At 41.1% G+C, this 15,604-nt stretch overlaps 1 protein-coding gene across 1 annotated transcript; it reads left to right on the forward strand.

The window, feature by feature from the left end:
- Nucleotides 1-193: 193 nt before the first annotated feature.
- si:ch211-79k12.1 (carcinoembryonic antigen-related cell adhesion molecule 18) lies at nt 194-8,064 on the forward strand. Its single transcript, XM_030784552.1, has 7 exons — nt 194-271; nt 1,650-1,771; nt 2,793-3,015; nt 3,754-3,908; nt 6,035-6,179; nt 6,901-7,042; nt 7,726-8,064. Exons 1-7 carry the CDS (start codon nt 214-216, stop codon nt 7,811-7,813), a joined length of 933 nt encoding a protein of 310 aa, XP_030640412.1. The 5' UTR covers nt 194-213; the 3' UTR covers nt 7,814-8,064.
- Nucleotides 8,065-15,604: the final 7,540 nt, after the last annotated feature.

Genomic DNA, 15,604 nt, shown 5'->3' on the forward strand with positions numbered 1-15,604 from the left:
CATTCAAATGACAAACCACATACAAAGGAAAAACAATCAAACGAAAACGTTAGCGTTAGTTTTAAAAACTTGTAAGCACCCAAGAGTGCGCACATATTTTAATATGCAGGAAGGTAAGCTCCGCCCACCTCCGCTTAAATAAATAACTCTAACGAAGTTTTAGTTCAGCAGAAGTTGATTGTTAGTGCAAGAGAAGAGGTAACTCCAGTCAAAATGAAGGCACTCATCGTTCTTGCAGTTGTGGTTCTGGCATGCCTTCGGCCTGGCTTTGGTAAATATGTTATTGTTTTAATATTATCTTTAATTCATGGCTTGCACTGAATTAACTGAGTCCTTGAATTGAATCCTTCTTCCTGCTTCACACCTCGACACAACATGTTTACATGAAACGAATGGCCTGTGCGTTCCTTTCAGGTTTAAGTAATTATGTTGTAATAAATAAGAATCTAATAAATAGTTCACGTTGACCTTGCTCGATACAGAAAGCTTAATTTTATCAGCTGTATTCTTTTCAACCTGGAACTCAGAGTCCCTTTTGACATTTAATAGCTCGCATGACATATAACAGAACTGTTTATGTCATTTCATGTTCACTAACAAAGCATATAGTTTCTTGTCATTTTCTGTTTTAAAATATAAAACAGTGCATGTGACTGGATTTATAAGCTATCGTATTATAATCCTTTAAAAAAAAGTCTTGTCGCGACTTGGAATTTTCATCGAAAGGGAAAGCCAGTTCTTTTTCATATGACAAAAGAAATGAAAGTAGTGATGTGTCGTCATACAATGTTTATGAAAAGGTAACTGTAGGTCATCTGACCAGTTCTTGTTTTCAGTCCGCCTTCCTGCGGCTACATCCTGTTTGGTAACCTTTCAGACTTCAAAAATTCCCTTAGTTTCACCAGGTGTAGTTAAACACGAAAAGGTCCGCTGTAATAACAAACATACAAGTAGCATTAAAGCAGTTCTTGCTATGAAAATGTGTAAAACGTTATTACGGATCTAAGTATGAAATCTGAGAAGTGTATCTTAAATATATTTTATACTTTAGAACAAGTACAAACACAAGAAAAATGAGTGTAAATGCATAGATTACATATTGATTCATATGAGGGGGTGTTTTAAACAAGAGAATATTACACTGTTGACATGTGTTGTGTTTTAGTTGCGTGGGAAAACTTTGTAAACAAGATGGTTTGTGTGTATGTTGGTGTGTGTCTTGGATTTCTGACCGTCTCAATGAGCAAGACTCAACCAAAGACCTATTGCTGTCACAGATCACCTCAAAGCTGAATAACCTGTTTTCCATGTGACCATATTTGTTGCGACTTGAATGCCTGTTTTGCCTGCATGTTGGAAAAAGAACACTACCAGCAACAAAGGAATCAAGGAAATGTTATTGTAGTGCAAACTAGACTCTAGAATGTTTGTTTTTCCAAATGCACAAGGTTTTATCAATGTGCAAACAATCTAGAAACCTTTATCAGACTGTTAAGTCTTTAGACTCCTTCCTTAAAATAAACTTTTTTAATGTCATGCATGACTCACGAAATCATCTGCATTTACACTAAAAGAATGTCCATTCGATGAAACAAGGGCCATGAAAACAGTTGGTTTACCATAGTTTTTGTGTTCTGTGTGTTTTTTAGGTGCTCTGGTTCTGAAAGGTCCAGCAGACCCCGTTCTGGAGGGAGAGGTTGTGTCTCTAGAGTGTGTGGACACAGAGAATGAGTACAACATGAGCATGGTCCACTTTGAGATGTACTCCAAGGTGAGCTGACTTTCACGCGCCAAAGAAAAACAAACGCTCTCCGTGTGTTGGGTTATACACGCTTGAGATGAAAACACATTCTTCGAATTTCAACTTGCACAATGTTTTGTGTTTGCTAAGTGTGGAAACAAGGAAGAAGGGCCGACTTTGTTATGTGTTTGCTAACGCAGCAGAAGTCGGAACGCGCGCTATGCCTTTGTTGTGCCACTTTGCTCCACCCCCCCGTAGATAGTTCCAGAACAGCGCTGCCGTTTGCTATCAACAATGACTTGCGAATTCTCCCTTAATTTTAGGTTGCGCGCCTGTAACTTTCAAATGTTTTACAAATTAAGCTTTTAATTTTAGCAAATTAAAAAGGAATATTTTTGAAATCCATGTTTAGCATCACTTCTTTTCTCTCCGTAAATTGCATTAGAAAACCTAAGATGTTTCTTTCTTTATACTGATAGGAATAAGAGAAGGAGACTTTTCACTTACCAGGAGGCAGTGTGTGTGCGTGTGTGTATTTTTTATGGGGCCTCGGAGGATCATAATTGTTGGTTTTAATTAGTACATGGCAGTGAAAGGGCTTGTGAGATTTGAGAACATCTGCTACTACACAGAATTCTGTCTGTCTGGTGGTTGGGAGAAGTAGATTTTATGGATTAATTGGGATGCTTTGGAAAAAAGTGACCAGCAGATGTTTTTTATTTATTTTCTCCTCCCTACTTCACTTTGTCTGTCTGATATGATTTCCGTTTTATTACTCTCATGGGGGAAACTAATAATGGTCCCCCTCTCCTCCCCATCTCTAAATTAGTTCAATCACTGATTTTTTTTCGCACCTATTCTCAGTTCCACGTCCAGTTAGGAATTCTAAAGTGTGCGGAACTAATTACTCAAATAGCTTCAAGGTGTTTAATTATTTTGTTGCCGAAAAATGTCAAAACTGAGCCTAATTGAAGGCAGAAACAAACAATGAATGATGATGAAAAAATGACTAATAACCACTTGTCATCTTTTCTCTCTCTCTCTCACACAGTACATGGAGAAGTGGTACAAACTGGAAGAAGAGGATGAACTAGGGTACTCCTTCCGCCGCTGGTGCTCTTACTGGTATAGTACTAATGTGAGACGTGAGGATGGGAAACTGACTTTGTTGATAAGCAGCATGCAGACCCGTTACTCCGGCCCATACCGCTGCACCCCCGATGTCGCCATGGCAACCCTGAACTCCTCCGAGCCTCTCTTTATCCCGGTGCACTGTAAGTGTGAACTCATTGTGAAGGGCAGTCTTTAGTTAAAAACCGGATTCTTGATTCACATTTTTTGTGTCACAGAGACACAATTTCTAATTTGTCCCGTCAAAGAATTTAAAACGAATATGCAAGTCTGATCTCGGTCTTTCCTTAGTGACTCTAGCTGTTTCTTTTTAGCGTAAGATATAACATAGGGTAAAGTTTCCGTGTGATTTTTGAACTAGAGAAGATAGCTTTTATAGACTGCACAAACAGAAGAGGAGGAAACTTCATCCTCACTGGAGCTATGACACAGTTGAGTACGATCTTGAGATTGGATCCACATTAAGCCTTGAGCCAAATCAATAATAGCGAAAGATTGAAAACGACTGACCAGGGAACATGGGAAAGACACAAAAAGGAGGGAAAAAAATAATAACATCATCACTGCACATCACTTCATTATATGAGAAGCCCCCCCCCCCCCCCCCCCCCCCCCGATACTAAATAACCCATTACTGGAACTATTGATTTCTTTCTGGGAGGTGATGTGTCTAGGACGTGTCGTGGTCGGATTTCTCTGAGTGTGCTCAAGATGCTGTAGTCATTTATTCAAGGTCACGCATGAGGTGTGTGTTCCCACCTGCTGCCTAGAGAAATCAACGGGGATTAACCTGAAAACCCTGAACCTACCTGCTTGTCTAATCCAGCTCTCTCTCTTGCTCTCTCTCTCTCTCTTTCTCTCTGTCTCTCACTCTCTCTCAGATATGCGAGAGATTTCCGTGCGTAGGGAGGGTGTTAGCTCCTACAACCGTTACTTAACCTCCCTGGAAGACCTCCGAGTGTCTCTAGGTGAAAACGTGGAGGTGGAGTGCTCCGCCTCCTCCTCAGAGACTCCAGAGTACACCTGGATGAAGGAGGTAAGCAGCAGAGAAAACAAAAATGCTCTGTTCTGTTTTTTTTTTGTCATCTCCCTTCTTTCTCCTTTCCTCTCCTCTTCCCGTTCTGACAGCAAAAACGACGCCAGTCTTTTTTATACTCAAATGAACTCACATTGCTTTGGACACCGCCATTTGTCCATGTGTCCCCAGAACGCTGGGGAAGAGTTCTTAAAAACTGGATACTGTTTCAGGGCGTGAGGAGAATGCTTAAACGTCGCTGGAACTGATTTAATATGATTTGTAATGGCTGAGTGAATCTGCTCTCTTATTTTCTCATAGACTAGGCTGTAATAAAATGCATACAAATTTAGGAGCACACGTTTAACCCCAAATAGGTTAGAAAGGCCTGTGCAATTTATTTTACACCCCAGCTGCATTATTTCTCATACATATTCAATGAGTAACTGAGATTTGTCTTTGCTTAGTTAAGTCTAGGCAATAGAAAACTTGCTTACGCAACACGAAACCGTACCTTGGAATCAGAGTTGGAAACACGCATCAGGACTTTTTAGAGTAAAGTAAACGAACAAACAAAAAACAAACAAAACAACAAAATACTTTTTTGGGTTTGTTGATCTATAGTTGCATCAGATTCATATAATTCATATTCTAAATTATAAGTGGCAAGCGTTTTCGTTCCTTGGTGAGTTATGTTATGCCAAGCTGAGAAGTCTGATCCTCCCTGTGAACATTTCGCCTAGCAGTCTGCCAGATAAATTGTTGAGTCCTCAAGCATAATTATGTAAATCTGTTTTGTCTTAAAGCTGTAATTACGGTTTTGGATTGTGCTGATATCAGCTGCTTGAATTACAGCCACTTCACCATGCTTAACAATGCTTAAGACGGGAGAGATGACCAATCAGATTTGCTCTCGCGAGTGGTTTTGTGTTGAAGAGTGATTGAATGTATAATCTCTATAGAACTTCATCATTCTCACTCGTCACGTAATCAGCGGATCTCTTTCCCGAGATTCCACTCCAGTGCGCTGTTCTGTCTCATGGAATGATTTGTTTTGATTCAAATGTTCTGAAACTCCCCTCTCCCTCTGTCTTTGTCAGTCTCTCTCTTTCTCTATCTGTCTATCTGTCTATCTATCCCCCTCCCCACTTCCCTCTTCCTCTCTCTCTTCTCTTCTCTTTGTCTCTCTCTCTCTCTCTCTCAATCCTTCTCTCTCACTTCAACACGCAAGACACACACACACACACACGCACACATACACATTGAGGTTAGACAGAAAATGCTTTCCATTGTGTACAATGGAAAAAACAAACAAACAAAACAATTCCATTGTGATCTCTAAATTTTCAAAAATAATTTGAGCGGCAACAGCTACCTCCATATCAGTCAGCGTTAATGTCCAAAAACAAAAGTTTGGGAATGCTGGAAGGAGTTAGTGAATTAGCATAGGCAGTGCTGTGCTGGCTTCGGCTTGGCAGCGAAGAGGGAATCTTCTGAATTCCCCCCCCATTCAAACGGAAATGGACTTTGTTGGCAAGCGGCATAAATCCGTCCTCTCCTTGTGTGCCAAATCATTTGTATGGTTCTTATGTGTTCCATCTTTTTTTTTTTTTTTTGTTGCCTTTTTTTTTTTTGCAGTTACTCTCATTTCTCTAGCATTGTTACGTGGACTCTAATTCTTGCCTTCTTTTGTGTGCTATGGTTATTTTAGTTTTCCTCATTTCTCTCTCACGCTCATTACTTTTCATTTTAAACCGTACATTGCAGAATTATTCGGCAGCTGATAATATTATCAAGGTTAATTGCCAAAACTCGAGCTTCTTCATGCTGAGATTTAACGGGGTTTTTCCATAGTTTTAAGGCTGAATGGTGACCGCATGTGACATTCAGCATTGTTTCTAGAAGAATGACCTTTTTTGGAAACTCTTATTCTATCCTGTCTCCCACACATTGTTCTTGTGCAGCTCTCTCTGTCTCCAACTTTTTTTCATACTTTAGCCACATACTCTGTCCACATGTACACACACGCACACACACACAAACACGCACACACGCACCTCTTATGCAGACACACATTCACGTGACAGGCTCAAATTGTGGATTATCTCTCTCTCTCTTTTTTTTTTTTCCATTTTGTGCTTCTCTAGGGAGGAGACTGGATTCTGCCTTCCAACAAGCTGAAACTGGACCAGGTGAGAGAACTGGATGGAGGAAAGTACACCTGCACAGCCCGCCATCCGAATGTGAAGTCCCTCCTCAAAAGCCACACCATCAGCATCACTGTGCTGCCAGGTCAGAACTGCCACAAGGGGGCGCAAAACCAATTTTCAGCGATGACATGTGTGTAGTGTTAAACGTATAGGAATGCCACCGTAAGGGAGATGTTAGAGGGACTATTGGTTTTATGGAAATTCCAGTAAAGGGTTACAGACAGTAAAAGTACTGAGCCGTGGCGTGTCGTAATAAAGTGTAATTAAAAAGATGAGAGGCATAACGTGAACTGGGCCACTGAGCGTACATTGTTTTTGGAACAATGTATTCGGGTGAAGTGAAGGAGCGTGAAACATCAGCGCATGGAACAAGAACACAAGGAAAGAAATTGTAGGAATGAATGGATCTTGAAAAGACTTAAAAATAGGAGAGGACATTACGGCTACAAAAGCGAATTGTCTGGATGACCACGGACAAAGCAGGAGACCGTCACTGCGGAGAGTCCACTAATTACATTACTGCCAGTTCAATTTACGGCACTCAATGACTTGTGGAAAAATGACCCCCCCTCCCTCCTTAATGTCCATATCCTCGATGAGTTATCACGCCTCTTCATATTAATTATAATCTGTGAAATCATATTTATTATAACGAGTTAGGCGCTAAAGCTAAATCACTGGCAGCACAAGAATGTGGACTAGACAAAATCTGGGTCCAGACAAAAAAGACGCATAAAACGTAAGATGTGCTTATGAAATTGCGTCTTTATTTATTGACTGTGTGTGTCTGTGTGGCTTTACAGAGGACGCTCCATGGTACGAATCCACCAACGGCAAAATCATCCTCATGACTTCTGCCGCGGGCCTGATGCTACTGGTTACCGTCTTGTCTATGACGGCCTTCCTTTGTCGCCGGGCGAAGAGGAGAAAGAGCAAGGGCCCTATGTGAGTACGATGTAAAACGCCCGCGCCGCGGGCCTGCACGCGTCGGACGGAGTCCAACTCTATCCACGCAGCGGCTGGGCGCAATTGATCGAATTTCCCTTATTAGCGGTAGGCCGTTAATTGCTTTCTGTTTGCTCTCATTGCGAGTTGTTAGTAAAGGCCAAGTTTGACCTTTACTTGTAGCGTGTAACCTTTTTTTTTTGTTTGTTTGTTTGTTTTACAAACATGTACATGGAAAATGACCCAAGCCACTTATCACTGATACAATTATTGGTGTCAATGGCTGTTGCTAAAATGATTTTAATGTAGGGTTATGGAAATGACCTGGAAAGTGACACAGTCTCTGTAGAACTGTAGAACACGTGTCAGGGGCACGTTATGCTGCGTACACGCTGAGTGTATCGTGTGGTCTATGATCTTTTTTTTCTCCCCCTTTTACTTTTTCACACCCGCCGTGGGCTGTCGACAAGCCGGTCTATCTGCCAATAATTGCGTCTCTCACGTTCTCTCTTTTTCTTCTGCGCTTCCTCTTTCTTTCATTTTTATCTCTCCCTAAAACACACTCTCTCTCTCTCTCCCTCTCTCTCTCTCGCTGCATCGCTTTGTAAACCTCACCTAATATATTTCTCTTCTTTTCTCTCTCTCTCTCCCTCTCTCTCTATCTCTCTCTCTTTCACTTACAGTGATGACCGCTCCCAGAAGAAACCTATCTATACGGCCAGTGTGGAGTCTCTGCCCTCCACCACCGGAGACAAACAACCCCTGGTGTAGGAAGTGAGATGGATGGCGGAGAGCAGTGGAGAAGATGAGGGAGTTGTGGGTTGGTGCGGAGTTGAGGGAGGAAGAGGTCACCAGAAGAGGATAAGTGGTGGTTTTGATTATGGATGGAGGCGGACAGGTGGGAATGGAACACGTACACAGGGAGTCTTGGATGAGCAGTGAGATTAAATATATTATATCTGTAAAAAAAATGGGTTGTATACATGATTGGTATAAATGATTGTGTTTCTGAGGCCGTTCCTTTCTGGCGAGGTTACATGATGAGCTCTCCAAAAAAAAAAAAAAAAAAAGGGTGTAATTTTCTCTGTATTGATTTGAGAGGCAAGACTCACGTTTTCTTTCATAGACAGAAAGGGCTATGTTTGTGCTTGTGTGGACTCGTCAGAGTAGGCTTTGAATTGTGTGTGGGTTTTTTTTTTTTTTTTGTCTGTGTGAAGCAACCTTGAATACACCAGAGTCCACCGACTTCTCTCATGGCCTTGATCTGTAAAACCAAAAAAAGCTTTCTTTTTCCAGTAATATTATACTTCTGTTTCTTTGTTATGAACCATTCATCCTCTGAGATCTTCAGACCAGATGTTGACATGTTGAGGGTTTTATTGTGTTACTGGAAGCGCCTTTCTCTTGCACTTAAAAGCACAGCAAAAAATAAAATAAATATAGTAAAAAAAAACAAACAAACAAACAAACAAAAAAAAAAACGACATAGACATCTAAGCTGTATTGATGAAATATGGATGCACTTTGTAACTATTGCACTAAGATTGATCCTCTGTCTGTACTTTTGATATACATGCCGTTAATAAACTGCTTTACAAAACGGAATCCCTACCTCGGGTGTTGTCGCAGATTTAATTTAGATAAACTGTCATATTCACAGATAAGAGTTCTGGGGCGTAGCGCTCTAAGGCCAAGCGGTTGTGTGTGTGTGTGTGAGTGTGTGTGTACACCCAAAATCCTCACTAAAGTCAGCTGCATTACGACGGTTTTTCCTTTTCTTTTTGGATACTTTCAGAAATATAAACCACTGATAGTATTCCTGATAGTATTCCTCGCGCTATTCCTACAGGGGCTTTCTTTTGGTCTAGCATTGGCAGACGTAAAAACTCTGATTAACAACAGTTATTCTCTTTCTGGTTTGATTTACATATGTAAGTGTTGAAATACAAGAACATTTGTAATACTAAACTATTTGATGTTCTCGCCAAGGCCAAGGGTTGCCAACTGTCGTAAAATTGTGGACACCTCGTTAAAAAATATTTACTTGTGCCGGTTCGTAAATCTGTAAACAATACAACAGCATTGGGCCTAGAAACAGATTGTTCGCCTCACCAAAGAACAGGTATATGAACAATTTGAATGTCGGTGCCATTTGTATGCGCTCGTGCGTACACACATTGGCCATTTTGCCATTTCCATCCAGATGTTACCAGCACTGATCAATAAGATCCTAAGTGTTCACCATTCACACAGAAGAAAGAAACATCAGAGGACACAGTTACAAACATAACCACACTATAAAGTCACATGACCGGTGATTTCTAGACAAGGCTAAACAAAACCTGTGTTGAGTTAATGTCATTAGTTACATATTTTGTTATAATTGTTAGTAGAAAAAAATCCAGTATGTTCATAAAAATGTTCAAATTTTGGAATTGCCAACAACAATAATAATAATAATAACAACAACAACAATAATACATGAGCTTGAATAATAAGATTTTTAAAATGATTTTATCGCTTTTTTTAAATATAGCTTTTTATTTTATTTGATAGATTTCGTCGCTGTCTCCCCATACTGTTACAAATGCGAGAGAACCAACCACGGAGACCTGGCATCTCAGTGTACTGTAACTGGAAAGTCTACTCCAACGCTTTCCTCTCGGCCTTTTCTCTAGAGAATTCGACGGTAGTTTCTTTTCTGAGGTTGTTTACAGATATCATGGCCTCGTATAGCCTTCGCTCAATCCATTCTTAATTTGCACTTCACTGCACTTCATTTCCTAATTTTATTCTCTGTTGCCCGTACCTTATCAGAGCGCGACAATTCATTACTGCAACCGTTATCATAGCCACTCACTTCATTACGACTTTATGTCTGATATTATATGTCTATTTTATTACCAGTGTGTGTGTGACCAGACACCGGCGTTAATAACGGGTGAGACACTGTGGTTTAACAATGACACCCCATTAACGGAGGCACGAGCCACGGTGCGCAACGTAAGCAGAGGCATTAAACACACCGTTCAGGTTTCCCATTTTCTCTTCTTGTAGCCATTGCTCACATGACTTCTAAATTGCAAAACAGGCTCGCAGCCGAGGTGGAAGCAGGTGAGTTTTGACGGAACAGAATATAGCCTATAGTGCCTTGATTAAACGTTTTCATTTTCAGACATGAAAACCTTTGAAATAATTTGTCTGCAGCTAACCATTGACTAAACCGGTTCCTCTTACACTGCAGTCGTGTTTAGTGAAGAGCTGAAAGCGAGACAACAGAGACAAAAGTCCATAATGTCATACTCTGGCATTCAGCCAAATTCTAACTCTCAACCCGGCTGCTCCGCATTTTCACAGGTACAAAGGTCAGCCGGCTTGAATATTCATGACACTAACAATTATGTTGCAACCACCAAGCACAACAGCTTGAGGGCTAGGCTTACAATAGCTGACTCTGCCAACAGTCTTCGTTGTTTATTGTTGCAGCAACGTTTTACTGCCATGTCATGGAACTGAAAATACCTCAAGGACACAGTGGACTATTGCAGTCCAGGTTTTTGTTCAAACAAAGGGGCACACAAATTACACAGACAGTGCCTTACATTGGCATTTATAGATAAAAGGCACAGCAACGAAGGCATCGAGATGCCATAACAGTGATAGCAGTGTGCTTTGATAGCCCGCGGTGGGATAGTTTAGCAATGGAAACGCTCGTTTGAGAAATGAGAAGGCTATTGCTTAACAGATACTTCCCGTCTGATGAACCTGAGTGTGACAGTTGCCTACTAGTCTATTATATGTGTACCTTTCGTATCTGAAAAAATTAACACCGAAAAACATGACCCGTAAAAGGCGTTTTCCTCTGTGTTTTATGCTTTTGAATTAAACATGGGGTGTGTATTTATTACACTGATATTTGAAAAGATGATCAGGAATGTAGTGAGACAGAGACATCCTGTTCATGTCGGTTTTCCGTTACTGGCCTACCCGTCGAGCGTCTCATCTGGTTAGTGGAAACAGGGCCAACAATATGAACTGCCGCTCATCTCACATCTTGCTGTTCTCTCATTTACCAAATGGTGTCGCCAAATAAACGGCGAAGTAAGGATTTACGAACTCTGTAAGCATATACTCAAGGCCCCTTGGTTATGCACGATAAAAGCGCGTCAGCTACGGTAACTACAAAGTGAGAGAGCTCCCGAGGAAGATAGCGATTTGACGGAGCGTGCAGTGGCACTGGAGACTTCAGCGCCGTTGGCATCGGATACATCCGAGCCAGGTGCTTCCTATCTGGTGTCAGAACCAATTCTCATCCTATCCAATTTTCGCTCTCTTAATTTGTTCAGTGAGTGATTTCCCAGTATCTTGAGTGTTACACAGCATTTAAATAGCTCTAAGATGGTTAATTACTCGGTGGTTGATAATGTAAAAAGTCTGACTAAACTCATTTCCAAATGATGAATTAGGGTGAGTCTCCCCCTCATCATTTTACCTTGGTGTTAAATTGTCTGATTTTCTGTTTGTTCATATGTCAAATGCCAGTATTTCACATTTTAGGGAATCTATAGGCATCTACACAGGCAATTAAAATATTTCCCAGTCTTACACGTGGCCAAAAATGGTGTGGCGTCATAATTGCGTAAAACCAGACTAACCTACTGTTACATTGATTCAGTTATTAAAATACACAACAGTTTCCATTATGACTTTGGTCAATAAATGATAAGCGTTCATTATCGCGCACAGTGCATTCCTCTGACCCGCTTGCAATATACCTAACGTTAACAGCTGATCACATTTATGGCACACTGACTTTGGTTATTTTAAAAAGTTGTTTTTTTCCCCCAGAGCCGATAGCCTTTTCTCTTTAAATTGCATTCTAAACCCCACCCATAAATTAGCGCAGGATTCCGGACACCCATTGCTACGTTCTATTGGTCGACGCTCAGATTTGTCCCACCTACCAAGTCATCGTTTAGAGTATTGGCGTTTTCGTGAACTAACCAAGAAAACCGGACCATCCACCAACGTTTCATTCAGTTCTCCCTTCAGAAGTGGGTGTGTGACAGCAATCATTAGTATGTAATACACAACAAACTCAACTAAAGCTGGACTGAGAGAAAGCCGTTGACATAATCCGTAGCACATGTTATTGTCACCTGCGTACGGAAGAGGAATTAACAAGGAAGGTAAAGAAAAGGGAATATCAACAGCGATGGCATTAACGTCTTCTTGGAAGTACTGCGTTCCTTTCTCCATCATACTCCTCTTGTCCTTCGTGCGTACAGGTAAGATAGTGTTATGCAGTGCATAACGTTCGTGTGTTTACCATGTAGAATACGTTGAAAACACCTGCTCAAAGTATTCAAGACATGTCAAATGTCTGACGTTTCAGATTTGAAAGTGTGGACGACAGTTGTTCAGAACTGAAAATCCGTACCTCAGGGTATTTCTCACTGGTTTTGCGAGAGAGCATGTTGAAGCAGCGCGTGTCAACGCGCCATAGTGTGTAGAGGTGCATTTGTGTTTATGCGCGTACTTTGCGGTTTGGCGTTTGTCATGCGTTATAACATTTTCCCTACTTCCCAACGCCGTGATTTACAAAACTTTCAGTGGTTATATGCAAATATTGAAGGAGGTGTTCTTGGACTACCGTTAAGGTAAAGAACCTGTCTTTGTATTTGGCCGTTAGCCAAGAAAGAATGCTTAGCGAAAGTGAAAATACGACGGAAGGACTCTCTTTGTCAGACATGCAGAAAGTCCCTAAAATTTCCGTTTCACTGATATTTTACGAGTTTTTTGACACAGTGGACATCTCACCCCCACGTTTCACGTCTTTCATCATGACCAACACCACATTCATATGCTTCCGCTGAATTTAACACTAGACACTATTGATTGAATGATCTCAGATGAACGTAGCGGATGCCCGAGCTGCATGGGATCAAATACAGTAGATTTATTCATTTGTAGAAGTACGAGTTGAACAGTTGAAATTCTTAAAAATCGTCTCCAGGGTATCCAAGCTACGCGTAGCCCGAAAGAAACGCTCTCCACTGTATTCTGTTCATATTTGGCAGAGGTCCTTCTCGAATCCGTGGTTGGTAATTTATTCGAACAGGCTACGTAATTAATCATGAGGCTTTGTTTGGCTGTCTTAAATACGTTTTAAAATGCGGTCGGAAGTGAAACTGATATAAACCGAATGCTTTATACTTATAAAATAGTCGAGCACTCGGTTCAGGACCTCTTCTGAGGTCCCTCTTTGCATTCTCCGCGCTAGCGCTCGCTGTCCCATACAATCCCCAACAGGGGCAACGTATTTTATGCTTGCCATCCCATGATAAGAGCATCTGTCGTCGTCAAGGCATTCGGATTGATTTCTGCATACGCGAGACTGCATTTGCTCATTTCTCTGTTAAATCAAACCGTGTAATGCTCTTGACAGGAATGCTAAGAATTAAAATATATTCGCTGGGTGAGTGAGTACTACCTGCTACGTAAGCCGATCCATTAAACCAAAGTGCAGCTGAAACAGGAGAATCCGATGTGTCCTGATTTGGAGAGAACCTGTTTTACTATATTTTACCTATTTTACTCACTGGCAACCTTGTACATTACAGTGTGGTATACTCATATCCCCTTTAAAACAATTACTATATTATAAACAATGTGATTTCCCTCCTTCGATTGACAGTATATGAGTCCTTCATTTTCTTTCATTTTTGCTCAAATCGTAACCACAAGCTCACTTATATTCAAAGAACTGAGTTAACTTAATCATTTTAGATCATTCCAAATAACAGTAGTGAATGTTTAGTGAAGTAGTGAATGTAAAGTACTCACACATAGTCAGATATGCAAAGTGTGATCCATTTATTATTTGTCTGTTTAACCTCTGTCTACCAAATTATAGACTCACTGAATTGCTATTCACTGTGTCACCACTCACCACACATCCAGTATACTGCCTAAGGTTATGTCCAGTTGATTGCTGAAATATCGGCTTTGGTTATGTGAGAACATGTACGACGTGAAAGAAAAGCAGAACAAGTGTTAACTGTGAGTGTGTGTACTTGTGTGAAAATGCAACCTTGACGATGTGGTGTGGATATCAGACATCTTGTGTACCCTTTTCTGTATGCAGAGGATAGTTTGCATTCATGAGCAAATGCTCATGTAGGTATATGTGTGTGAGTGTGTGTGCATTATGCATAGGGGTATGTGTGTGTGTGTGTGTGTGTTTGTGTGTGTGCGTGTGTATGTGTGTGTGTGTGTTCACGCATGATGAGTGCTTACAGTTTAGGGTTTTTCCTTCTCTTTGGTCGTACTGGACTGGGAGCAGTGTGGTGATCACTATCATTAATCTTACAATGTGTCAGGAGGTAGCGAGAGAGGGAGGGGGAGGAGAAGTGAGTGTGCGAAGAGGTGGGAGAAGGAGGAGAAAGAGAGAGAGAGAGAACGATGGGGAAAGCGTATGGCAGATGAAGAAGAGAAATGGATGGGTAGAGACGTCTGATTATCAGACCCTTTTATCAAGAAAATTGGGAGAGACTTTGTATAACAGATTTATACATCTTCATTCTCACTGCCAAAGAAAAGCTCATTTTCTGAGATGAAGGAGAAGAAGAGAGGGAGGAGGAGTGTGAGTGAGTGGGTGAGTGAGTGAGTGGGTGAGGAGGAAAAAAGGAGAAAGGGAAACAGAGACTATGTGTCTACCTCACAACAAGAAGGAAGGAGGTGATGGAGAATGAGAAAAGAATGAGGTATAGAAACAAAGAACATAGGCAATGTTAGGAATAGAAAGACTGAGATTAAGAGTGAAAGGGGGGGTTTAAAGGATATGGGGAAAAGCTGACTGACAGAAAAAGAGAGAGCTTGAGAGAGAGAGAGAGAGAGGAGAAATGGAATGGAGGAAGAGTAATGGATGGTGAGACACAGTCAGAGAGAGAGGGAGAGAGATTTAGTGTATCGTGTCTGTAGCACTGGCCTGAGGGACACACACACACCCACACACACACACACACACTGAAGACTGTGTTTAAAGCCTCTGCTGTGAGGGGGTGGCTGGCACATTCTCTCTCTCTCTCTCTCTCTCTCTCTCTCTCTCTCTCACTCTCTCTCTCTCTGTCACTCTCTCACTCTCTCTCTCTCTCTCTCTCTCTCTCTCTGAAGCTTCTTCCATTACCCCACTCTCCTCTGCTTCGTCCGTGTGATCAGAGCTATTTTATGAGTTATTATGCAAGCTATTCGAGTCAGTTTTTTAATCTTTCTTGGGTGCCATGGTTGTTTTTTTTTTTTCTTTCTTTTTATTTCTGCAATCTTGTGAAAATACCTTCCAACTGTAAAAGTGAAACATATTACAACAACACTTTTGTGCCTTGTGCTATTCTGCTGTGTATGAACACACACGCGCAACACCCACATACACACACACACACACACACACACACACACACACATATATCAATGACAAGTTTAATTTGGAAGCCTTGTTAGATAGCTGACACTGTTTGCCCAACTTTACTTTCACGAGACTAGAAATTTCCAATGCAAAACCAC

This window comes from Chanos chanos, chromosome 9 (genome assembly GCF_902362185.1).
Source record: "Chanos chanos chromosome 9, fChaCha1.1, whole genome shotgun sequence".
Classification (NCBI taxonomy): domain Eukaryota; kingdom Metazoa; phylum Chordata; class Actinopteri; order Gonorynchiformes; family Chanidae; genus Chanos; species Chanos chanos.